Raw genomic sequence first — 25200 nt, 5'->3', positions numbered from 1 at the left:
CTCTCCCTGTACATACATAGTGATCTCAGACTCCCCCATACATAGTGATCTCAGACTCCCCCATACATAGTGATCTCAGACTCCCCCATAGATAGTGATCTCAGACTCCCCCATAGATAGTGATCTCAGACTCCCCCCGTACATAGTGATCTCAGACTCCCCCATACATAGTGATCTCAGACTCCCCCCGTACATAGTGATCTCACACTCCCCCCATACATAGTGATCTCAGACCCCCCCCGTACATAGTGATCTCACACTCCCCCCATACATAGTGATCTCACACTCCCCCATACATAGTGATCTCACACTCCCCCATACATAGTGATCTCAGACTCTCCCCGTACATAGTGATCTCAGACTCCCCCAGTACATAGTGATCTCAGACTCCCCCATACATAGTGATCTCAGACTCCCCCCATACATAGTGATCTCAGACTCCCCCATACATAGTGATCTCAGACTCCCCCCGTACATAGTGATCTCAGACTCCCCCCGTACATAGTGATCTCACACTTCCCCCGTACATAGTGATCTCAGACTCCCCCATACATAGTGATCTCAGACTCCCCCATACATAGTGATCTCACACTCCCCCCATACATAGTGATCTCAGACTCCCCCATACATAGTGATCTCAGACTCCCCCCGTACATAGTGATCTCAGACTCCCCCCGTACATAGTGATCTCAGACTCCCCCCGTACATAGTGATCTCACACTCCCCCCGTACATAGTGATCTCAGACTCCCCCCATACATAGTGATCTCAGACTCCCCCCACGTACATAGTGATCTCAGACTCCCCCCGTACATAGTGATCTCAGACTCCCCCCGTACATAGTGATCTCAGACTCCCCCATACATAGTGATCTCAGACTCCCCCCATACATAGTGATCTCAGACTCCCCCCATACATAGTGATCTCAAACTCCCCCCGTACATAGTGATCTCAGACTCCCCCATACATAGTGATCTCAGACTCCCCCATACATAGTGATCTCAGACTCCCCCCATACATAGTGATCTCAGACTCCCCCATACATAGTAATCTCAGACTCCCCCCGTACATAGTGATCTCAGACTCCCCCCGTACATAGTGATCTCAGACTCCCCCCGTACATAGTGATCTCACACTCCCCCCGTACATAGTGATCTCAGACTCCCCCCATACATAGTGATCTCAGACTCCCCCCACGTACATAGTGATCTCAGACTCCCCCCGTACATAGTGATCTCAGACTCCCCCCGTACATAGTGATCTCAGACTCCCCCATACATAGTGATCTCAGACTCCCCCCATACATAGTGATCTCAGACTCCCCCATACATAGTGATCTCAGACTCCCCCATACATAGTGATCTCAGACTCCCCCCGTACATAGTGATCTCAGACTCCCCCGTACATAGTGATCTCAGACTCCCCCCGTACATAGTGATCTCAGACCCCCCCGTACATAGTGATCTCACACTCTCCCCATACATAGTGATCTCACACTCCCCCCGTACATAGTGATCTCACACTCCCCCATACATAGTGATCTCAGACTCCCCCCATACATAGTGATCTCAGACTCCCCCCGTACATAGTGATCTCAGACTCCCCCCGTACATAGTGATCTCAGACTCCCCCATACATAGTGATCTCAGACTCCCCCCGTACATAGTGATCTCACACTCCCCCCATACATAGTGATCTCAGACCCCCCCCGTACATAGTGATCTCACACTCCCCCCATACATAGTGATCTCACACTTTCCCATACATAGTGATCTCACACTCCCCCATACATAGTGATCTCACACTCCCCCATACATAGTGATCTCAGACTCTCCCCGTACATACATAGTGATCTCAGACTCCCCCCGTACATAGTGATCTCAGACTCCCCCCATACATAGTAATCTCAGACTCCCCCCGTACATAGTGATCTCAGACTCTCCCCGTACATAGTGATCTCAGACCCCCCCGTACATAGTGATCTCAGACTCCCCCCGTACATAGTGATCTCAGACTCCCCCCCATACATAGTGATCTCAGACTCCCCCCGTACATAGTGATCTCAGACTCCCCCCGTACATAGTGATCTCAGACCCCCCCGTACATAGTGATCTCACACTCCCCCCATACATAGTGATCTCACACTCCCCCATACATAGTGATCTCAGACTCTCCCCGTACACAGTGATCTCAGACTCCCCCCGTACATAGTGATCTCAGACTCCCCCCGTACATAGTGATCTCAGACTCCCCCCGTACATAGTGATCTCAGACTCCCCCCGTACATAGTGATCTCAGACCCCCCCCATACATAGTGATCTCAGACTCCCCCCGTACATAGTGATCTCAGACTCCCCCCGTACATAGTGATCTCAGACCCCCCCCGTACATAGTGATCTCACACTCCCCCCATACATAGTGATCTCAGACTCCCCCATACATAGTGATCTCAGACCCCCCCCCCGTACATAGTGATCTCAGACTCCCCCATACATAGTGATCTCAGACTCCCCCGTACATAGTGATCTCAGACTCCCCCATACATAGTGATCTCAGACTCCCCCCGTACATAGTGATCTCACACTACCTCCATACATAGTGATCTCAGACTCCCCCCGTACATAGTGATCTCAGACTCCCCCATACATAGTGATCTCACACTCCCCCATACATAGTGTTCTCAGACTCCCCCATACATAGTGATCTCACACTCCCCCATACATAGTGTTCTCACACTCCCCCATACATAGTGATCTCAGACTCCCCCCACGTACATAGTGATCTCAGACTCCCCCCGTAAATAGTGATCTCAGACTCCCCCCGTACATAGTGATCTCAGACTCCCCCCGTACATAGTGATCTCAGACTCGCCCCGTACATAGTGATCTCAGACTCCCCCAGTACATAGTGATCTCAGACTCCCCCCATACATAGTGATCTCAGACTCCCCCGTACATAGTGATCTCAGACTCCCCCCGTACATAGTGATCTCAGACTCCCCCCGTACATAGTGATCTCAGACTCCCCCTGTACATAGTGATCTCAGACTCCCCCCGTACATAGTGATCTCACACTCCCCCCGTACATAGTGATCTCAGACTCCCCCCGTACATAGTGATCTCAGACTCCCCCCATACATAGTGATCTCAGACTCCCCCCGTACATAGTGATCTCAGACTCCCCCCGTACATAGTGATCTCAGACTCCCCCCGTACATAGTGATCTCAGACTCCCCCCATACATAGTGATCTCAGACTCCCCCCGTACATAGTGATCTCAGACTCCCCCCATACATAGTGATCTCAGACTCCCCCCGTACATAGTGATCTCAGACTCCCCCCGTACATAGTGATCTCAGACTCCCCCCGTACATAGTGATCTCAGACTCCCCCCGTACATAGTGATCTCAGACTCCCCCCCCCGTACATAGTGATCTCACACTCCCCCATACATAGTGATCTCAGACTCCCCCCATACATAGTGATCTCAGACTCCCCCCATACATAGTGATCTCACACTCCCCCATACATAGTGATCTCAGACTCCCCCCCCCCCCGTACATAGTGATCTCAGACTCCTCCCGTACATAGTGTTCTCAGACTCCCCCTGTAAATAGTGATTTCAATTTAATAGCAGCCAATTAACCTACCAGTATGTTTTTGGAGTGTGGGAGGAAACCGGAGCACCCGGAAGAAACCCCCGCAAACACGGACACACAGATAAGGCCATGGTCAGGAATCAAACTCATGACCCCAGTGCTGTGAGGCAGAAGTGCTAACCACTGAGCCACCGTGCTGCCCTTATACATAGTGATTTCAGACTTTTTAGGAGATGAAAAATACCCCTTAGTGATATAATTAATGGTTTTCAAAATCACTAAATGTAATTAAAGACCAGATTATGCTACGTCTTCTATTGATATTGCAAAGGTAATGTATTCGGATGCCAACAGTTGTAAGTATGAATGAAACTCTTGGTCCAGATGGCATTAGTCCAGTGGCTCCCAGCAGGGTAAAGATATCGGGATCACCTTGTTTAATCTCAGAAATCTGGCTGCCCCGTGCTCGGTATTTCATTTGTAGATTTGTAGATACACTTTATGTTATGGCATCGGAAATCAATTTCCACCACATAGAGAAATAGGAAAACAATTAGTAATAATTTTCTCTCTGTCAGTCTTATGTCTAATGCACAGACAATGTCAACTTTCTGCAACAAAAAAGTTGATTCAAATAATACTAACGGGATAAATAATTGCCGAGAAAGGAATGGGAGATATACAATGTCTCTTGTTCGTTGAGCTGCGTTCATGATAATAAAAGTGACAATATTGTCCGTGTTGTGCTCGTCTCTAGATAAAGGTGTTTCTACAGGAGGCAGTAAGTTGGCTGCAAAAAATGAATCCCCCCCACCTAATTCTTTGCCCCACTTCCTGGTATCTGGGTCCACCAGTATTAAAGGGGGTGCTCCTCTATCTGTGAATACTGTGGAAAATGTCCTGGGGGGGACAGTGAATGTCGCATCCAAGTCTAACTGGCTAAACGTTATTTCTCTCCACATCCTTCCCCGTCCTCCAGTCTAATGTTTCCTCACAGTATACTGCTCCCTGCAGCCTCGTTCATGTCTTGTACTGATCAGGAGATTGAGGGGAGATCGGGAATGTCTGTGTTACCCTTTGTCTGTGCAACGTTTCTTTGGGGTATAGTTAAGAAATAGTGATAGTGCACTATCGTGCACTTACCGTGAAATCCAGGTCCCAGAGTGTGTCCCGCATATTTAAGAAGGGTGCATCGCAGCAGATATGGTGGATATCTGCTGCTATGCATTCCTTTTCGTTTTTGGGAGCAGTCACCATTCAACAGTATGGTGACTGCTCCCAACCGCAATCTGGCGTACATTATCATCATTGAAGGATTTCAGTGCTGTCAGCTCTGCTCCGAAGAGCAGAGCCGGACAGCGCATGTGTGGAGGGATCACATAATCCCTCCCTGTCACTCACCGCTCTCTCTGCAACTATAGTGTGTGTATATGCAGAGACAGAGCGGGGATGTTCTTTCAGTGTAAAGTAAAAATGAAGAGTACCAAGAGGAGATCTGTGCGCGTTCCGAAGACACGGGGTAAGTGTGATTTTTTTATCACAGAAACAGCAGTTTATCGGAACTGCTGTTTCTGTGATCCGTTTTTTAATAAATTTGAGAAATAGTTCAATCCTTATCCATGCGATAAGGATTGATAACTATTTTTCATTTTTGCCGAACATTGATAAATGTGCCCCTTATTACCTTGGGTAAAGTTCGCCTATGAATACGTCTTCCCACAAAAGTGTTCCTGACTCTTGCGGAATGTGCCCATTGTATTTATAGAATAATATTTATTAGAATTGTCCCATTAAAGGTGTAGGGACAAGGTTGAATTTCCAGCACCTCTACCTGGGAGAGGCGTTATACACCACCTTCAAATGAGAAACTTCTCTTTTAGTGTGAATTTTCCACCCTGCCAGTTCATTGAAATAATGTTGTCTCACACCAGACGGGCTATTGACCTCATATATTCTATTCACTCTGGTAAATTACCGTCATTGATCATGGCACTTGATGCCGAAAAAGCGTTTGATCGCATCTCTTGGATCTCTATGTCTTTAGTTTTTTGGTCAATGGGTTTCGCTGGTAAGTTTCTAGATGGCCTGTTAGCTTTATATTAGTCTCCCAGAGCAACGGTAGTGGCCATTGGAGTCGTCTCTTCCCCATTTTCAATTTCTAATGGGACCCGGCAGGGATGCCCACTTTCCCCTTTAATCTTTGCCCTGTTAATAGAACCATTAGCGGCAAAAATCCGATCTAACGGGGCGATACACGGAGTTAAAACAGTGAAATCCGAACATAAAATATCATTATATGCTGACGATGTTCTTTTGACTCTCTCAGATCCCGCTGTTTCTCTTCCCCCACTTCTCGCAGACATCAAAACCTACAGTTACATCTCTGGATACAAAATCAATCCACAAAAAACAGAAACTCTTGATTTCTATCTTACAGATAGTATGAGATCTTCTCTCACTCAACAATTCCTCTTCAAATGGCACCAAAAAAAGATAAAATATTTAGGTATCTACATAACTAAACAATATAGACAGCTTTTCCAAGATAACTATCCTAAACTACTATCCCAAATTAAATCTGATTCAGAAACCTGGAGTAAAAACCTAATTTCCTGGATAGGACGAATCAATTCAGTTAAAATGAACATTTTGCCCAGGTTATTATATCTTTTTCAAGCCCTTCCCATACGCATCCCCCCTTATGTATTCAAATGTTTGCAACATTGCACTTCACAATGCCGGGGTAGAAAACGTCCAAGAGTTCGGCTCCTTGTCCTACAAAGGTCGACGCAGGAGGGCGGTTTGGGAGTCCCCAATTTTAAACACTATTTCTTGGCAGCGCAACTTGCCCAATGTATTTTATGGAACTCCCCGGGCTCCTCCAGAGTTTAGGTCTCGATCGAAACCGAAAGCTTAGGTATTTCCTCCGCCTCTTCTCTCCTGTGGCTCCCTCGCACTAAACGTCCTCGGTCCACTCTTTATCACCCAATTGTATCGCATTCGCTTTCTATCTGGGACAGAGCAAACACAAAGTTTAATCTCGCCCCGACTCCTAGTCCAATTGTTCCTCTTTTTAATAACCCAGATTTTCCGCCAGGTCGTATAGTTTTGTCCTTTGAATTTCGGAAAAGGAACAATGTTTATTATCTTAATGATATCACTACAGACGCTTCTTTTCCTTCATTCGAAGACATAAAAACCAAATTCAATATTCCTAACACTTTTTTTCCCAATACCTACAACTAAGAAATGATGTTGTATCCCAAAATCATATCTCGTTTTTCCACTGAAGTGCAAAACTAGGCACCTGATTCACACTTCCTGCCCAGTCTACCTCATACAGATGGTGCAAAGATATTATTTATTATTGAGTTTGTATCGGGCACCCATGAGTGGTCCCTGGGGGTCCCTTCTGCTCCCTGTCTCTTTCTTCTCCTCCCAACCTCCCCTAAACTAATGTCTGATAATAATGTAAGGTGGTTCTGTTTACAGCAGGGCCATCTTTTCCATTGGGCATAATGGGCAGGTGCCTGGGGGCCCCACGGGCAAGGGGGCCCCATAGGCAGGGCTCTTAATTAGAATAAATAATCCTGCAAAAAAAACCTTCAAGGGTCACTGAGCAAGTACATCTATCCAGGGCCGGTGCTAGGGTTCTCAGCGCCCTAGGCAAAATTTCAAACACCCCCCCCCCACCACCACCATAGTTTGAAAATAAAATATAGAGCATGAGGTGGCAAACGGTATAAAAATAACTATTTGCCACCTCATGCTCTATATTTTATTTACAAACTATGGTGGAAAAAAATTACAATTTTATTTTGCACCTCATGCTCTATATTTGACTTGCAAACTATGGGGTAGAATTTCTACCCCATAGTTTGCAAGTCAAATATAGAGCATGAGGTGCCAAAAAAAGTCATATTACCCATCCATTTTTTTTTACCTCCCTACTTTGGGCACCCTCTTTTTTAAAAATAATAAATTATAAATAAATAATTAGATTTTATTTACTTACTCTTTTTTCTCCTGAAGTCTGGTCAGTAGATGCAGGGGAACTCTTCTAACCTCTTCTCTCTTCTCTTCTCTTCTCTTTTTTTGTCTTCTCTTCTTTTCAATGCCTGCTCCACAGGAGGCGGAGCGATGCATGCTGGGAGGGGGGCATCTGAAAGAACTTTATTCACACTGTCTGTCACTGACAGACAGCGTGATGCTTACTTCTCCGAGGCGCCGCCGACAGACTGTCACATGATCACTGACTCAGTCAGTGATCATGTGTGAGATGAAAAAAAGAAGAGGACCGTGGACACTGACCCTGCCGCCGCTGCACTTTTCTCCCAAGCCGCTGACTAGATTAGAAAATCTAGTCAGCGGCGCCCTGCAGGTCCCGGCGCCCTAGGCAACTGCCTAAGGTTGCCTTATGGGAGCGCCGGGCCTGCATCTATCTCTATCTCTATATATCTATATCTATATCTATATCTGTATCTTCTGTATCTCTATACATCTATATCTATATATATATCTATATATGTAGGGGCCCCGGTGCACTGCTTTGCCCGGGGGCCGATAATGTTGTTAAGATGGCCCTGGTTTACAGTATGGAAAATGAGTGGTGCAGACAGAATTAGAGTAGGGGGTCATTTTAGAACACATATTAGGAGAAGGTCGCAGTTCAGATGAAGACAAACAAAGGCATACTCGCCAACTATCCCTGAATGTCAGGGAGACTCCCTGAAATAGGGGTGATCTCCCTCACTCCCTGAAGAGTCTGGCATTCTCCCTGATGCTGAGCCAGTACAAGACGTGGTTGGCTTCGCCATCTGTGGCATGATGACACAGTTCAGAAATTGTGTCCTATGTCCATGTATTGATGCCTATGGAGGTGGCCATTTTCATGGAGACCAAGATTTAATCAAAGACTGACAGGTAAGACAACATGACTTCAGTAATGGAGACAGACATGTAAAAGACACTTCAGTCTCTAGAGATTCATTAGCTGCTTTTCGTTAACGCATAGTTGCCTACTCTCCCGGAATGTCTGGGAGACTCCCGCATTTTTGGGAGACCAGGGCAACCACCCGGTTCTCGTTCCCGAAAATAGATAAGTGATGGTGGGCAGGGCTTAGTGCAATATTGCATCATTTTAGCCACGCCCCTGCTGTAATTGGCCAAAATTGTGAATTGATAGGCTGAATAGATTTGTTCAGACTGCCTCCATTGAGTGTGTGGGCTATGGGTGTAATGTAAGAAGCCTATATGGCAGTGTGCACTAATACTAATGAGAGTGAAACATTTCTAACAGAAGCTCTTATCCCTCTCCTCAATGTCCCGGAATATCTTGCATAGGTGAATTATTTTACTTGACTGGACCAGCAATTATCTATCATGTTATTGTGTAAGGAAATCCAGAAAACCCGACCTGTTAGAGAAACTACCGGCCAACGACTCTACGACAAAGGAAAGGGCTTTATACCTTATGTCATTTTATCTCTGTTTTTCATATTTGTTTAGTTCCCCCTTAAAACATACCCAGAATGTAACATAATTTTACTACTTGTATTTAATTTTTTAATAAAAATCACGGCTCCACTTTTAGTTACTGCAGTTATATGCACATACATGATAACGTTCCTCACTCTCTTCCTCGAACACATAGATCCTCTCACTTAGTCTCTCCCAGGAGCTAGCGGACTGCTGATCGGCTGAAAGGCGAGAAACAATAAAACTAAATCAGACGTGAAAATAAAAGACGCATAGTTGCCTACTCTCCCGGAATGTCCGGGAGACTCCCGCATTTCTGGGAGACCTCCCGGACTCCCGGGAGAGCAGGGAAACCTCCCGGTTCTTGCCCCCGCATTAGATAAGTGGCGGGGGCGGGGCTTAATGACGCAAATATTGCGTCATCTTATGATGTAATTGGCCAAAATTGTGAAAATCGTTTAGGGGCCAAAATGATGTGATTCATCAAGCCCCGCCCCCGCACACCCACCTCCCCCGGGATCTCCCTGAAGCCAACAAGGAAAAGTTGGCAAGTATGAACAAAGGTGGTGCTTCACATGGGCTGTTTGTAGCAGTCACAGAGAATACTGAAATCCTTTCTGTACAAATGTTTATATAAACTTATTTCTTTATAGGCCCATTTAGGTTGAATGAGGATCTTTCACCAGTATTTATGTTTTAGTTTTGCTACATAGTTCAACCAGGAGAGAACCTTTTCTTCAGCATATTGTACTGTCTCCCGCGCAGGCTTTATACAACCACATAGCGGCAGAGATGCGTTGTGTAGAGTTAGCCAGGACACAGCAAATTCCGGTTGGTCAACGCCAGTTTAGAGAGTTCATCCCCGTCTTGGCTAATTTAAAAAAAAAATTAACATTTACTATTTGTAAAAAAAAAGTAAAAACATGACATTATAACATAATATCATTACAGTGAGTTACCTGGCTCTTCTCCGGTGCTGTCTCTCTGAATCTGCGGCTGACGTCCTGAGTACAGTCACTCGCTCCCGCTGTCAGCACACAGGAAGGAGCAGTATAACAATGACATAAAGGTACCGCAGGGCTCCATCACTGGATCTTCAGCCCAAACAAACCTAATTTATTTAATGCAGAAGACATCATTACAGGAAGCACCAGACAGAAGCAGGGGTCGAGTTTTAGAACCTGTGTTATCAAGAATCCCATATACCAAGGCGACACTAGTGCTACAGCCGCACAAGAGGCCTGCCTTCAGGTTATCTGTAATAACGCAGTGTATATAGGTTTAGACCAAGGAGGTCATAGGCAAACCGAGGGGGGTTTCCTAGTGCCTGGAAACTCCCCCCAAGCCTGGGGCACTGTATAAATGAGGTGGCTGGACCCTGCCCCCGCTTCACACGGCTCTGCTTGAAAAGGGAGAGCTGCGTGCACCTAACAGTACTGCATGCAGCATTGCCCAAGTATATTATGGGGATAGAAAGAGTTGGAGAGCAGCCAAGCACTGTCTAAAATTATAGCCACGCCCCTATGCATGCCGGTCACGCCCACTGGTGGTGTGGTGTGGAAACTCCCCTCTATAAATCCTGCGTTTGCCCCTGGCGGTTATACATGATGTGCAGTCATTCATTACATTTCCTGAATTTTCTGCTGTCTGTTGGTGATTTTTGCTCATTTGTATAACAGACTCACCAAAAAATATATTGGAGGGGGGGGGATTTTTTGTTGTGACTAGTTCATGCCAAAGTGTGACAGAATGGGCTTACTCTACCACTGCTGGGTTCAACACTGAGCAGTCGGGGAGCGGAGTAGAGTGTAAGCTCTTTTCTGTAGCTCACAAGATGCACAAGGCAATAGGTGACATGCAGAATACTGAGAGCAGAATTATTTTATTGCTCTTAATGTCTTTACAAAGACCGTTATACACCAGTGTGAAGTACTGGTGATCAGCCAAAAGCCCAAGATGGAATAAAAGGGGAATGACCTCCTGCTGACAAAGGCCTCAGATCAAATGTTTAATAACCGTGGGATTTCCTCTCTCAAAATGCTACACAAATACGCTCCTTCAAAAATACCTGTAACAAAAACACACTGCATTTACAGTAATATACCAACCACAATGTGAAATCCACAATAAAGTAAAAAAAGGTATTAAAGTAGGATACTATCAGCCCATGAGGGAAGAAAGAGAAAGAATGAGGCTTTGATGATGTTGGATAGTGCGCAGGGATTGATTAAAATAACTAACTTAACATATCAAATGGTAATGTGGTTTAACAGCTTCAAATCCCTGCAGACTTTTGTCTCCTGTTTGCTAGTCCGTGGCTGTTGCAAGTCTTGTGAATTTCTTTTTAAATCATTGCGGTTTTTCCTCTCGTAACCTGTGTGCCGAGAATACTGATTTTTGGTTGAGCTGAGAATTTGGGTTGGTGCCAACGTGATCCGCGGCAGAATCTGATTTCCTCACTAGTGTAACAAATAAACTTGTTTCTCCAAATCTGAGCTCATTATCTTCCCCCTTATAACGTCACTACTCGTACCCACATCTCCCTCACAGACAACAACTCTCTCTCCTGTTTCCCACACACACCTTGGTGTCATCCACGACTCCATTATTCCTCAAATCCAGCCCCTCTCGCATTCCTGCCACCTCCACAACATTGCCAAAAATACACCCCTTCCTCACTCAAGAGATAACTAAGTCCCTGGTCTACTCACTCATTATTTCCTTCCTAGACTACTGTAACCTCCTTCTCACTTCCTCTCTACAATCCTTCTTGAATGTTACGGCTAAACTGATCTTACTCTTCCACAGCTCTTCATCCACTACCCCTCTCTGTATTCCTTCCAGAATTCAGTTCCAGCTTCTCACCTTCACCTAAAAAACCCGACTAACGTTTACCCTCCATACATCTCTGACCTCATCACCATATCCACCTCAACTGAACCGATCCACCCCGCCTCTGACCTTCAACTCCCTTCCCCTCCTAGTAACCTCCTCCCACTTCCATCTCCAAGACTTCTCCCGTGCTGCTCCCCACCTCTAGAACTCCTTCCCTAGACCCTCAGATCCGCTCCCTCTACTTCCTCCTTCCACACATCCACCCATGTTCTCTGTGCACCTACTGTCACTCTTAACGGTAACCGTCAACTCATTAAGATCAACTGTGAAATTGATGTTAATGAGCTTTGAGTCCTAATTCAGAGAAAGGAGTTTTATAAATAAAATTATTATTATTATTATTAGTCCCTCCCTCTAGAATGTAAGCTCTGACGGGCAGGGGCCTCTCTATGTCTTCTGTCAGTCTCCCTCGTTTAACCCTGATGTTATGTCTGTAGCTGAATCTTCTGCTGTTCTCTCGCATGCATGCAATTCATGTGAAATATGAATATATTACACCCATAACATGACATTTTATATCCTTTGAATATTTTTTTTCTTGAGATGCTGTTATATTCAGTACAGTCATAAATATCACTGTGTGTGTGTGCGTTCTGTTTCTCACCCATAATCAGAGAGCCCCCATGACCCCAACCTGTCCCATGACCTACTAGTAATTAAACGGAATTACCCTCACTTTGTGCTTATTTCTTTCACTAAATTAAACTTAAGATGGCAAAATTTTGGCAATAGAGTTCCCGGCCTAACTTGTTTTCTTGGTTAGATATACTCCCTAGCAGAGTGTATCTAGTAGTAATTCCATGTGAAACATCTGGACATCTTTCCCCCTTCACTGGGAGGGGATTGTATGATGACCTTTGCATATATTCAGCCCCCAATACTGCTTTATCTGCCCAACATCGGTGGGTTTTCAATCCACGGTGACTAGGGATTTTCACCCTAGTGCTTAGAAGATCACCGATGTTGGCCGAGGATATGTACTAATCAATAAATGAAAGTTACCTTTAAATGATAAAAGAAAAGGTGGCCGACTGTATGGGTCAAGCAGGATACATTTCTGTTTCTGCCGTCCTTGTAGGGTTGTGTTTCTATTATATGATCAATATGACCTGACTAAATTGTCCCTTACTGTCTCACAGGAATGGGTGCAGAAGCCAAACCAGTTTTCCGCTACAGCAAGGACCAACGCCCGACCACCTTACCGATCCAACCGTTTGTATTCCAGCATCATTTCAGCAAGCCAAAAACCCGGCCCCTGCACAGTCATTTCACCTCCAGCCTTTCCCAGCTGTACGGTTTGTCCAGTCGGTCGTCCAGCCAACACAATGTCACAGACTCCCAGTCGTCGGCACCGGTCACATTGGCCAGTCAGACGGAGGCAGGCGGCAGCCATAGGAAGGTCATCAATGTGCAAGGAAAACGGTCCCTAGATGGACTGACGGACATCAGAGACGATCAGAGCACGAAACAAGCTCCGGATACGACTCGTCCATCACCGCTCGGCAGTTACTCTCCTATCAGAAACAATGCCATGTTCTTTCAGAGCATGGAGTCCGGCTCATCTAGCTCTCCATCTCCAGAAAAATCCAAGGAGAACCAACCACCCAGAAGTCGTTCCTGCCCGGTTTCAGCCAATCTCCTGCCCTTTAGATCATCAATGGCCAGAGGGACAACTTTACCAGGAGCTGCTAAACCCACCAGGAAGTATGAAGTTTCTCCCAAGGTAGAGGTCCAAAGGCCAGTAGTGAAGCGAGATCCTCCCAAGGAGCCTGGCACACAGGTGTCTAAACACGGACTTCCTCCCATCACTTCCTTGCCTCTCTTAAACACGGTCCTACACGAGGTCACTCAATCTGGCCGCAGCGAAGAGGACAAAGCTAAACTCGTCTCCGAGAACATCATGGTGTCAAGACCAGTAAATGGTATGAGAATTCCCTTTTCCTGAATTTATATATTCATCTTTTAAATCTGTTACCGTAGATTTTCCCAGTCTTGTCCCGCTAGTTATTGTTGGACTGTAACATTAGTCCTTCTTACCGGGATCATTGGTGATGGTTAGCGCAGAACAATAACTTATTGATGTTATGAGACGGGCGGAGGTTTCTCATTCTTTTTATAGCTTATTAGCATAGTTGCTGATTGGCCATCGTTTCAAGGGGCAGTTCCCGATTTTAAGGAGACAAAAAGATTGTCCATCAAAAAGTTCCTATTGTTTTATATATTGAAAAACATTAAAATTCCCATTATAATTCATTCATGTCTGTGGACATTGTCCATTGACTTTTCTGCAACTTACCTGTATAATACACGGACTACACACTTCACTATCAGTAGCAGCTGTCACCATCGTTGACAGAGGCAGCTCACGCGTTTCTGCAATTTTCTCCCCACTGGTCCGGACTGCGCGTGAGCGTTTCACACACCGCTGCTGAACGATCTCTATCAGCTCTAGGATATGTGGGAGGGCTGGAGCCAGGGAGGGTTTCAGAGAATATATATATATATATATATTATTTTTTCCCCCCCTAATATCCTTACAATTTACTGTGGAAGGGGATACATTATTCCTTATTTTCTGTACACTGAATGCAATTATTACTGTTCTTATTATCAGGACTTACAAGTTATAATTATTGCATAACTTGTGACAGTTCAGTAAACACAGAATCACCGGCTCATCAGCAAAATGTCAGTGGAAATTATTATAAAATGTTGTCAATTATGTATCATGTTTTGTTATAACTGTAGTTTGCATTGGAAATAATTTATACAAGAGGAAACACGAAGGAGTGGTGATTTAGAGGATACATTACACAGTTATGACAATTATATATGCATGACAAGTACACATGCTGTAAATTGTGCTGTTTGTCTTTAAGGTGACGGTTGTCTGCTGGTGGGTGGAGCTGAGGGTGGAGTCAGCCTGCTTGTGGGTGGGGCTAAGGGTGGAATCATTTTGCTGGTGGGTGGGAATAAGGGTCAGCTTGATATTTTAATGAGAGATTATAGCAAAGGCGTCAGTTTTTGGAAAATATCCGAGCTGAGCAAAGCCTTACCGACAGCATGGAAATGTGTAGAGTTGTTCTAAATAAAAAAACCATAAAGAATCAGAATCATTATTAGATGGGATGCTGATCACTCAGAATTTTCAATAGGAAGAGAGAAAATAAAAAAAATATTGATAAATAGTTATTTATACTACGAACTGGTTCACTTTCATTTCTTTGTTTCATTAAACGATACATTGACAATATATTATTTTAATATATACTGTGATATTGTTATTATTTTAATCAATTTTTTATCAAAACATAGCTTGCACACCCTAGTGGAGCATGCTGGGTAGCGCAACTAGATAATTATAGCGTGTTCAAGCCTCTTTAATGCAAAACAACTCTAATCATAATTTAATAATAATGTAATGTACAATTAAATGCTTCGGTGACGGTGTCAGTAAAACTGCTATACACTTGGTGTTCATGTATATAGACTTGTGAGCTTACCAAAGACTGAAAACAATCCTGATTATTTCTTTTGCACAGAAACTTGTAACAGATTATCCCATGTATATTACACCATGCCTAATACACAGCAATCATATAAAGAGGTGTGGCACACATGCAGAGTAAGAACGGTTTGTGCTGGACACAAAGTGCATGCTTCACGTACGCTTTAGATGCTGTTATCTCTGGGTTATAATTGTCACTAACACACAGCTGGATTTGGTGATGTGGTCACATACGCTCTGTCCTTCCACTAACCTCTGTCACCTCTCTGCTTCTCTCATTCTCTGCTCACTGCTCTGATTGGCTGCCGCCTCTGTGGAACCTTACAGCCAATCACCTGTCCCCTCAAGCACTGAAGTGGAGGGAGTACAGGCGCCGAAACCCACTGGGGCTCGATCGAGTTCATGGGCTAGCTGGACTGTCCGGCAGCCTGGACAGGAGGCAGGAAACGAAGATAGCGAGAAGGAGCCATTTCTTCGACTTTCCCAGCAGTATCCACAGCAACCACTTACAGTCACGACTATATGGTGCAGACTGGCTGCTTGTGATCTATCTGTGTATTGGGGGACGGGGGGGGACGGACTGTGGAGAGGATCTTAATGAAGGATATATAAAGAATGACATGCAGAGAGTAGTGCCTGGGGGTTATGAATGTTATACAGAGAGGGCTGCCCAGCAGTTATGAATGATATACAGAGAGTGGTGCCCAGGAATTATGAATGATATACAGCAAGTGCTGCTCAGGAATTATGAATGATATACAGAGAGTGCTGCTCAGGAATTATGGATGATATACAGAGAGTGCTGCTCAGGAATTATGAATATTATACAGAGAGTGCTGCTCAGGAATTATGGATGATATACAGAGAGTGCTGCTCAGGAATTATGAATGATATACAGAGAGTGCTGCTCAGGAATTATGGATGATATACAGAGAGTGCTGCTCAGGAATTATGAATGATATACAGAGAGTGCTGCTCAGGAATTATGAATAATATACATAGAGTGCTGCTCAGGAATTATGAATATTATACAGAGAGTGCTGCTCAGGAATTATGAATGATTTACAGAGAGTGCTGCTCAGGAATTATGAATGATATACAGAGAGTGCTGCTCAGGAATTATGAATGATATACAGAGAGTGCTGCTCAGGAATTATGAATGATATACAGAGAGTGCTGCTCAGGAATTATGAATGATTTACATAGAGTGCTGCTCAGGAATTATGGATGATATACAGAGAGTGCTGCTCAGGAATTATGAATGATATACAGAGAGTGCTGCTCAGGAATTATGAATGATATACAGAGAGTGTTGCTCAGGAATTATGAATGATTTACATAGAGTGCTGCTCAGGAATTATGAATGATATACAGAGAGTGCTGCTCAGGAATTATGAATAATATACAGAGAGTGCTGCTCAGGAATTATGAATAATATACAGAGAGTGCTGCTCAGGAATTATGAATGATTTACAGAGAGTGCTGCTCAGGAATTATGAATGATATACAGAGAGTGCTGCTCAGGAATTATGGATGATATACAGAGAGTGCTGCTCAGGAATTATGAATGATATACAGAGACTGCTGCTCAGGAATTATGAATGATATACAGAGAGTGCTGCTCAGGAATTATGAATGATATACAGAGAGTGCTGCTCAGGAATTATGGATGATATACAGAGAGTGCTGCTCAGGAATTATGAATGATATACAGAGAGTGCTGCTCAGGAATTATGAATGATATACAGAGAGTGCTGCTCAGGAATTATAAATGATATACAGAGAGTGCTGCTCAGGAATTATGAATGATATACAGAGAGGGCTGCCCAGGAATTATGAATGGTATACAGAGAGTGCTGCTCAGGAATTATGGATGATATACAGAGAGTGCTGCTCAGGAATTATGAATGATATACAGAGAGTGCTGCTCAGGAATTATGAATGATATACAGAGAGTGCTGCTCAGGAATTATAAATGATATACAGAGAGTGCTGCTCAGGAATTATGAATGATATACAGAGAGGGCTGCCCAGGAATTATGAATGGTATACAGAGAGTGCTGCTCAGGAATTATGAATGATATACAGAGAGTAGTGCCCAGCAGTTATGAATGATATACAGAGAGTACTGCCCACCAGTTATGAATGATATACAGAGAGTGGAGCCCAGCAGTTATGAATGATATACAGAGAGTGGTGCCCAGCAGTTATGAATGATATACAGAGAGAGTGCTGCCCAGCAGTTATGAATGATATACAGAGAGTGGTGCCCAGCAGTTATGAATGATATACAGAGAGTGGTGCCCAGCAGTTATGAATGATATACAGAGAGTAGTGCCCAGCAGTTATGAATGATATACAGAGAGTGGTGCCCACCAGTTATGAATGATATACAGAGAGTGGTGCCCAGCAGTTATGAATGATATACAGAGAGTGGAGCCCAGCAGTTATGAATGATATACAGAGAGTGGAGCCCAGCAGTTATGAATGATATACAGAGACTGGAGCCCAGCAGTTATGAATGATATACAGAGGGTGGTGTCTAGAATGATATGAATGATATACAGAGAGTGGAGCCCAGCAGTTATGAATGATATACAGAGAGTGGTGCCCACCAGTTATGAATGATATACAGAGAGTGGTGCCCAGCAGTTATGAATGATATACAGAGAGTGGTGCCCAGCAGTTATGAATGATATACAGAGAGTGGAGCCCAGCAGTTATGAATGATATACAGAGAGTGCTGCCCAGCAGTTATGAATGATATACAGAGACTGGAGCCCAGCAGTTATGAATGATATACAGAGAGTGCTGCCCAGCAGTTATGAATGATATACAGAGGGTGGTGTCTAGAATGATATGCAGAAGGAGATATTTGCAGTGAATGCAGATAGATAGTCCAAACAATGAATGAATGAATGAATATATGTAAATGTATCTGTGTTTGACCTACCTGTCTTTTCTCAGGTTTTATTTTACTCTTACACATAGGTAACACTTATTTAAATATTACATTATTAATCATCTTTGTGAATAATTTGTAATGAATTTTTATACTTTTCATATTATCCTCAGTTTGTTGTGATTTGTTTTGTCCTCTTGTTGTGTTACTGAACCTCAATGTGTTTCTTAGGTAAACCGTCATCCGTTAGCGCCAGTGACTTCTTCCCAGACTACTTCTCTCTGACGGAGCGGCCCCCGGCCGAGTTCTGTCTGTCGCCCGACGGCAGCGCTGAATCCGTGTCCATCGATCTCCTGCAGAAGAGGGGTAAGATGTTCTGTCATTGCATCATGAAAGTGGGACCGTCACCTGCACACTAGGAACTGGTAACTTTACTGAGCCACGAGGCGCTTGGTGCCTCATGGCTCAGTGATATCTCTAGTTCCTGCTGAATATCGGCTCCGCATTATAATGACCTTCTGCTGAGTGTAGGTGACCGGCCCACCTTACCTCCGTCAGGTATTGTTGTAGCCCCTATAATAATGGTCCTCACTGTGTTCTCCGTCCCCGCAGGGCTGGTGAAAGCTGTGAATATCGCCGTAGACCTCATTGTGGCTCACTTCGGAACTAGCCGGGACCCTGGAGTAAAGGTTAGAGTAACAAAGAGATAAGTCTCTTAAAGATATTGGGACTGATTCATTAAGGAAAGTTAAGCAAGAAAAATGAGTAACTTTGCACCTTTGCAATACCATGCTGCATTGGAGGGGGAGTTAAATTTAAAATGTGATGGAAGATTTATAGTTGTTGTAGATCAACTTTAAATGTCATTGTACAAATAAACTATTAAGTATTTGTGTGCTACGTGAAAAAAACAGACAGTATTTAACTTATGTGCAAAATAAAAAAAATAATTTACACTGTAACATGATTTTGTCCAGGAGAAAACTTACTAATTTTTTTTGCCATACTTTCCATAATGAATCAGCCCATTGAGCATAATAACAACAATGTATCATTCTCTAATTCTAACACTACGAATTGTCCTTCTTGGACACTGACTCTACTGCCCCCTACTGGTTATCATCTAAACTCAAATAATATTTCTCAGTGAGCACAATAGACTATTTGAGAGTCTGGTCTGATCTGAATATTGACATTTATAATCTACTACAGCTTAATGTTTTTAAGTAGACAGCTCTTTCTTTCAGATCAGAATCTTTGTCAGTTATTGATCAGCTTAATAAGACAACAATGAACAAGTAGAAAAGAGCGAACTAATTACTCATTAAATTATAGATGACATTTCTTGAGGAGAAACATCATTAATGGACATTGCTCAGTTTATCGTTTCCCAGTTATCATTTCCAGTGTACTCAATAACCAGTTATAGGAAGGACCCCTGAGGCCATTGATTAGTCATATGTCATGTATGGATCCAATGCTCATTGTACACCTACAGTAACCACAGACTATCTAAAGGTTATAGTTGCAATAAATCCAATTCCTCTAACTGAGGATCATTCTAACTTCACAACTTTACGGTGGTCAATTAATGATATTTTCCCCATAAAACAATGTGTTCCAATACAAAGAGACAGGCTGTCATTGCCTATGATTGTGATGTCGGTTTAAAGGGATATATACCCTGCTTTATGTTTACTGTGTAGTTGTATTAATAATCTAATATATAAATGCTTAGTGGCGTCTGTGTGTGAAAAAAAAAAACCAAGTTGCAGCGCCACCTGCTGGGCAGAGTTATACACTGACCTACTAAATTCTTAGTGTGTGTGGGGAAAAAAATTCAAAAAGGGCTGAAATTTGGTAGGGCTCAAACTCATTTTCGTAAGGTAATTTTACCTCATGAACACACATGCGTTAGTGTGTGTGTGTGTGGAAAAAACTATTTTCTCAGAAAGGGCTCATCCAATTGACCTGAAATTTGGTATACTGACATTATTTGACAAAAAAATTAGAATAGTCAAGTCAGTTAACTTCCATCATCCCCCCTTCCCCCCGTGGGAGGGGTAGTAAAGGCTAAATTTACGAGTTGAGGGGTCAAACTCATTTTCGTGAGGTAATTTTACCTCATGAACACACATTAAAAAGGCCGCTTGCGTCGGGAACTAACGCTCTTCCCCTGAGGAGGCCTGGGCTAGGTCCAAATGCATGACAAGATCCTTTTTAAGACCTTAAGTAGCTTGATTTGACTAGAATGCATGAGTATCATGCACGGGTTAACTTGTATAATACATATATGGGTATAACAGTTATTTCAATCAGGGAACATTATTTCCAGTTGAATAATTACCCACAAGGTAAATAAATACTGTATATATTTGTTTTACTGTTTTGAAACAATGTTGCAGGTCTATGTAACCTCTAGTACAGGACAGAACCTGTGAGGGTAGCTTTCAATGAGTTAATATAAAATAACTTACTATGAACTTACTATGGATGCGACATTGGTCAGTTCCCCAGTGGCTGTAGAGGTCCCAGGATCGACTGATCTCTTCTTACCGCTCGGCCTGTTTGAAAGAGGCTGACCGGGTGTCGATGCCCCTCCTCATTCATGTGAGTGGTTAGCGAAGAGGGATTGTTAAATCCTTTTGGGCACCCCGGCCGAGCTATAGAATGCCGCATCCACCGTAAGTATATTTTCTTTCTTTATAGTAACTTATTGAACTCCAGCCAGTCTTGGCTGTATGACCATTAGCGGATTATCTTGGTGGAGGAATATGAACGGTAAAATGAACGAGTGTCTCCTTCAGTTTCACCTTGTGTGATAAATGTTCCTCTCTGGTGTGTACAGGCCAAGCTGGGGAACAGCTCGGTGAGCCCCAATATTGGGCACCTGATCTTGAAGTACCTGTGCCCGGCCATCAGGGACATCCTGGGGGATGGGCTGAAGCCCTGGGTCCTGGACGTCATCATCGGGCAGAGGAGGAACATGCCCTGGACGGTGGTGGAAGCTTCAACGCAGCTGGGTAACGTCACCTCTGAATGTTCTCACATTCCTGCATAGTCACATCTAGAGCAACAGATCGATGGCCGTCCAAAATCAATATCAATATTATTGATTATTATTGAACATAATTTATATATAGAACCATAAGATTATGCACAAACATGTTGATCGGTTTCTTTTGTTTTATTGTTGGAGCTGTAACTATATTTCATTATTGTTTCTCTCTCTTAGGAGTAGATTTATCAAACCTTCTAAAATACAAGTGGAGGTGTTGCCCGCAGCAACCAGTTGGAATCTAGCTACAATTTTCAAGAATGTACTGGATACATGATAGCTAGAACCTGAATGGTTGCTATGGGCAACACTTCCACTAGTAAATCTACCCCTCAGTCTCAGTAGCCAGTTACCTCTAACTGTAGGTGCCCTCACATGCTGGAAGTCATACAGTGGGGCTCCGTTGCACAGCGCAGTACACGTACACCGATAATCAGCTTGAGGGTCTATCTAGTGCACATTAATAAAATCTGGTTTTCTTCTAGCTTGATCCTTCATAGTCCAAATTGTGAGAAAATAAACCATGGAAAACAGTTATTAAAAATAACCCGCTGGTGTCTCTGTGGCGATATAACTAATACTGCGATTAAAAAGAAAAATATGTTTTTATTTTCTATCTAATAAGTTGGTGACCGAGGGCTTTGGGGTGTTGTTTATTCGACTCATTCATTTGAAATTTGTTTATGTTTATTTTTCTAATCTTTTGACATAAGAGACCCTTGCCCATTATATTGAGATCACGGGATTCGCACCTTCTCCACCACTTACTCTTATTATAATTATCTTGCTCCGCTAAATGAAATCTCATTTCTGCGCTGCTGCACAAAACAAGGCGCATCTGTTCACAAGAGACGCCCTCACTCTCTGCTCCCCTCTGTCTGTGCAATTATCTGCTCTTCGACAAATGTGGCAGCTTTGCTCTGCAAACCTGTGTTCCCCGGTAGAAATTTTTGATACATTTGCGCAAATCAATGCATAGTGGGACCAAAGCTGTACTTGCCTTGCGTAAATGGCTTCCAGAGATGTTAGTCTCTTTAGACCACAGATGTAGCAATGTGGACGGACAGAGAAGAACATCCAGATGTGTCCAGACTGGACACAGAAATAGGATATTGATCCTGTCGCTCAGCATTTGTCTAAGGTCTAAGTCCAGCTGAACAGCAGGATGGTGCCTTATATTTAAAATCACAGCACAAAAAAAAAAACATTTTATTCCATATAACAGATTTTCTTTATTATTGAACTCATTGACTGGTGATTTTCACACATCAATATATCCAAATGTTGGTCAATGAACCATAACTTGGGTGCTCATCTAGATATTTTGTCCTACCTCCCAGGTCCTTCCACCAAACTCCTGCACTTCTTGTGCCAGAAAGTCAACCAATACTCCGAGCTGTCCAATCACAGCCTGCGCTTCAATGCCTTCATCTTTGGGCTTCTTAAGTAAGTCTTTATTAACAAAACACAGACAACACTAAATAAAAAAGATCTGAGAGTTTTTACAATGAGTTTTATGTTCATACTTGAGGGACCTGTTATTTTATTTTAATAAACTGTTCATGACTCTTTATCTCTTTGTTTTCCAGCATCCGTTCAGTTGAGTTTTGGTTCAACCACCTGTATAACCATGAAGGTAGGTACCTTACATAGTGCTCAGGAGGTTTATATGTATTATTATAGCAGACATTTGATGTGTCTCCATTCTTGAACACAGCAGCCTTGTTTGAACAATGTCTTGTGGTCATACCTTAATGTCCTTTACAAGTTGTGTAGTCTACCCATTCCGACATTTACAATATTCTACACCAAAATAGCCTTAATAACTCCCGTTTGTTCCTCTCCTCCTTAGACATTATCTGGGCTCACTACGATCTGGTTGGCTTCTTGTCGGTGTCGCATGGAGTTTGCCAACCTCTTTTTGAAGAACTCCTTCTTCTCCTCCAGCCTCTGTCTCTTCTACCTTTCGACTTGGACCTTCTCTTCGAACACCACCTGGTCCAAATGAACCGAGAGCAGCAGCAGCAGAAGGAGATGCTCCGAGTGAAGCAGGACCTCCTGCAGTCTGTCCATTCCACCATTCAGCTCATGAGAAGCCGCGATGGAGAAGACCAGGGGAGCCAAGAGAAGAAAAGCTTTGAGAAGTCATCATTAGAAGTGTTGGATATTGAGAGGCCCACAGGAGAAGGAGCCGCAGCTGTGGATATTGAAGAAGAGCAAAAGAAAGAGAATAACTTGGAGATGAAACGAGACAAGCAGGCCGGCTGGTGGTACCAACTGATGCAGAGCTCCCAGGTCTACATAGAGAACTCATCTGACAGAGCCAGGTTCATTCGCCAGGACAGGAGAAGGCCAGGAAACGGGGGCACGCCGAAAAAAGCGCCACCGCCCAGAGAGGGCGTCGTTGAAGGAGCGGAGGCCTGTCCTAGTCTGGAAGGGATGGCAGAAGTTAAACCCTGTAAGAAAGAGGCGTCAATCGATACACAAAAAGAACGGAAGTCATGGATGGGAAGCCCCCCGGAGTCTGTGCTAAATGAACTTAAACGTGGGCAAGAGAAGGAGAAGAGGGGGGTACAAAAGACCACGCAGCACAGTGGCCAAGAGGCGACAACAAAAGAGAGCACGCAAAGCAGTCCGGCCAGGAAATGGGGACACTTGTTCGGGTCCAGGAGACCTCTGGGTGAGGGCAAACAGAATAACAGGTGAGACCGAGGTTTCAGGGAGATACTGTAGAGGTTAAGGGGAAATATTTATGGGGAGTCCTCAAATTTGAAAATGATAAATGTTATCTCATTCTGGATTAATCATGGAACCTTCACTCAAATCTGTAAATATATTAGTTATAGCCTATAGGTGGCATTGTTATTATTGTCCTTTTAGTTGGCTAAGTAACTTTATAGAAGGCACTTTTAATGTACAACAAAATACTAGAAGCATATTGTACAGGCAAGTGATCCAAGCTGACCAGGGTTAACACACTGGACATTTAAAGCTGGACACATATGAAGTGCACAGCTTGGTGAATCCATGGAAAATACCCAGCATGCATCTGAAATGACCAGAGTGCAGCCGTGCAGCGTGTGTGCGTTATATTATTATTATATCGGCAAACTGAAGCGGTGGCATGAAATAGCGCTGGGCTCAACCAAATCTACACATAAAACTTCGGAATCAAAGGTAATTAGCTAAAACAACTCCAATCTTTGTGTTTTACATAGGGCTGCATTAGAGAGTTTTACTTGACGACTGAATGAGTTTCATTGCAGGAGACAAATCTCATAACCTGTAACCAAAAGATTCCTAAGGGAAGAGGGAATAGTTACAGTGTCACAATCTACAGACCACATGTGTGGCTGCATCCATAGGAATCCATTGGTTACAAATCATGCAATTTCCTCTACATTAATCTCACACACCCAAGTGACTGGCTTATGCTGGCTATTATTTATGCTGCTAGAGAAGCCAGCAATTCTGGTGTTAATTTGTCTTTTTTTGGCTAATGATTAATTTAATCTAATCAGTAGCTAATATATTGTGAGAGCACATTGTTATATGGGCTGTGTTATAATGTGCTGTTATAGAACATTATAATCAGCATAGTTTTTTATTATGAGGCTAATCTGGGAAGGGGGATGAAATTAAGAAATCCAAACACCCCTCCCCTCCAAACACCTTTCGCGCACCTGTCCTGCTGCAGCAGTGAATGACGTATACCTCCCAAATTTTCCACCTGCGAGACAAAGCTGTCCCGATCGGGGTGGC

At 43.6% G+C, this 25200-nt stretch overlaps 1 protein-coding gene across 6 annotated transcripts in view; it reads left to right on the top strand.

Annotated features, from left to right (window-relative positions):
- RUSC2 (RUN and SH3 domain containing 2) overlaps nt 1-25200 on the top strand; it is a 64672-nt gene that overhangs the window by 35249 nt on the left and 4223 nt on the right. For 5 of the 6 annotated variants that reach the window (XM_075186618.1, XM_075186612.1, XM_075186595.1 and 2 more), the window contains 8 exons: nt 13110-13892; nt 15806-16003; nt 18612-18746; nt 18993-19069; nt 21229-21403; nt 22779-22884; nt 23028-23074; nt 23291-24140. In XM_075186618.1, the coding sequence (XP_075042719.1) occupies nt 13110-13892; nt 15806-16003; nt 18612-18746; nt 18993-19069; nt 21229-21403; nt 22779-22884; nt 23028-23074; nt 23291-24140 (2371 nt within the window). The remainder of the gene's footprint in view (nt 1-13109; nt 13893-15805; nt 16004-18611; nt 18747-18992; nt 19070-21228; nt 21404-22778; nt 22885-23027; nt 23075-23290; nt 24141-25200) is intronic. The other variant, XM_075186635.1, reaches the window with a different exon arrangement.

This window comes from Mixophyes fleayi, chromosome 1 (genome assembly GCF_038048845.1).
Source record: "Mixophyes fleayi isolate aMixFle1 chromosome 1, aMixFle1.hap1, whole genome shotgun sequence".
NCBI lineage: Eukaryota > Metazoa > Chordata > Amphibia > Anura > Limnodynastidae > Mixophyes > Mixophyes fleayi.
The sequence above is the reverse complement of the archived record's forward strand: the minus strand, read 5'-3'. Positions and strand labels throughout refer to the sequence as shown.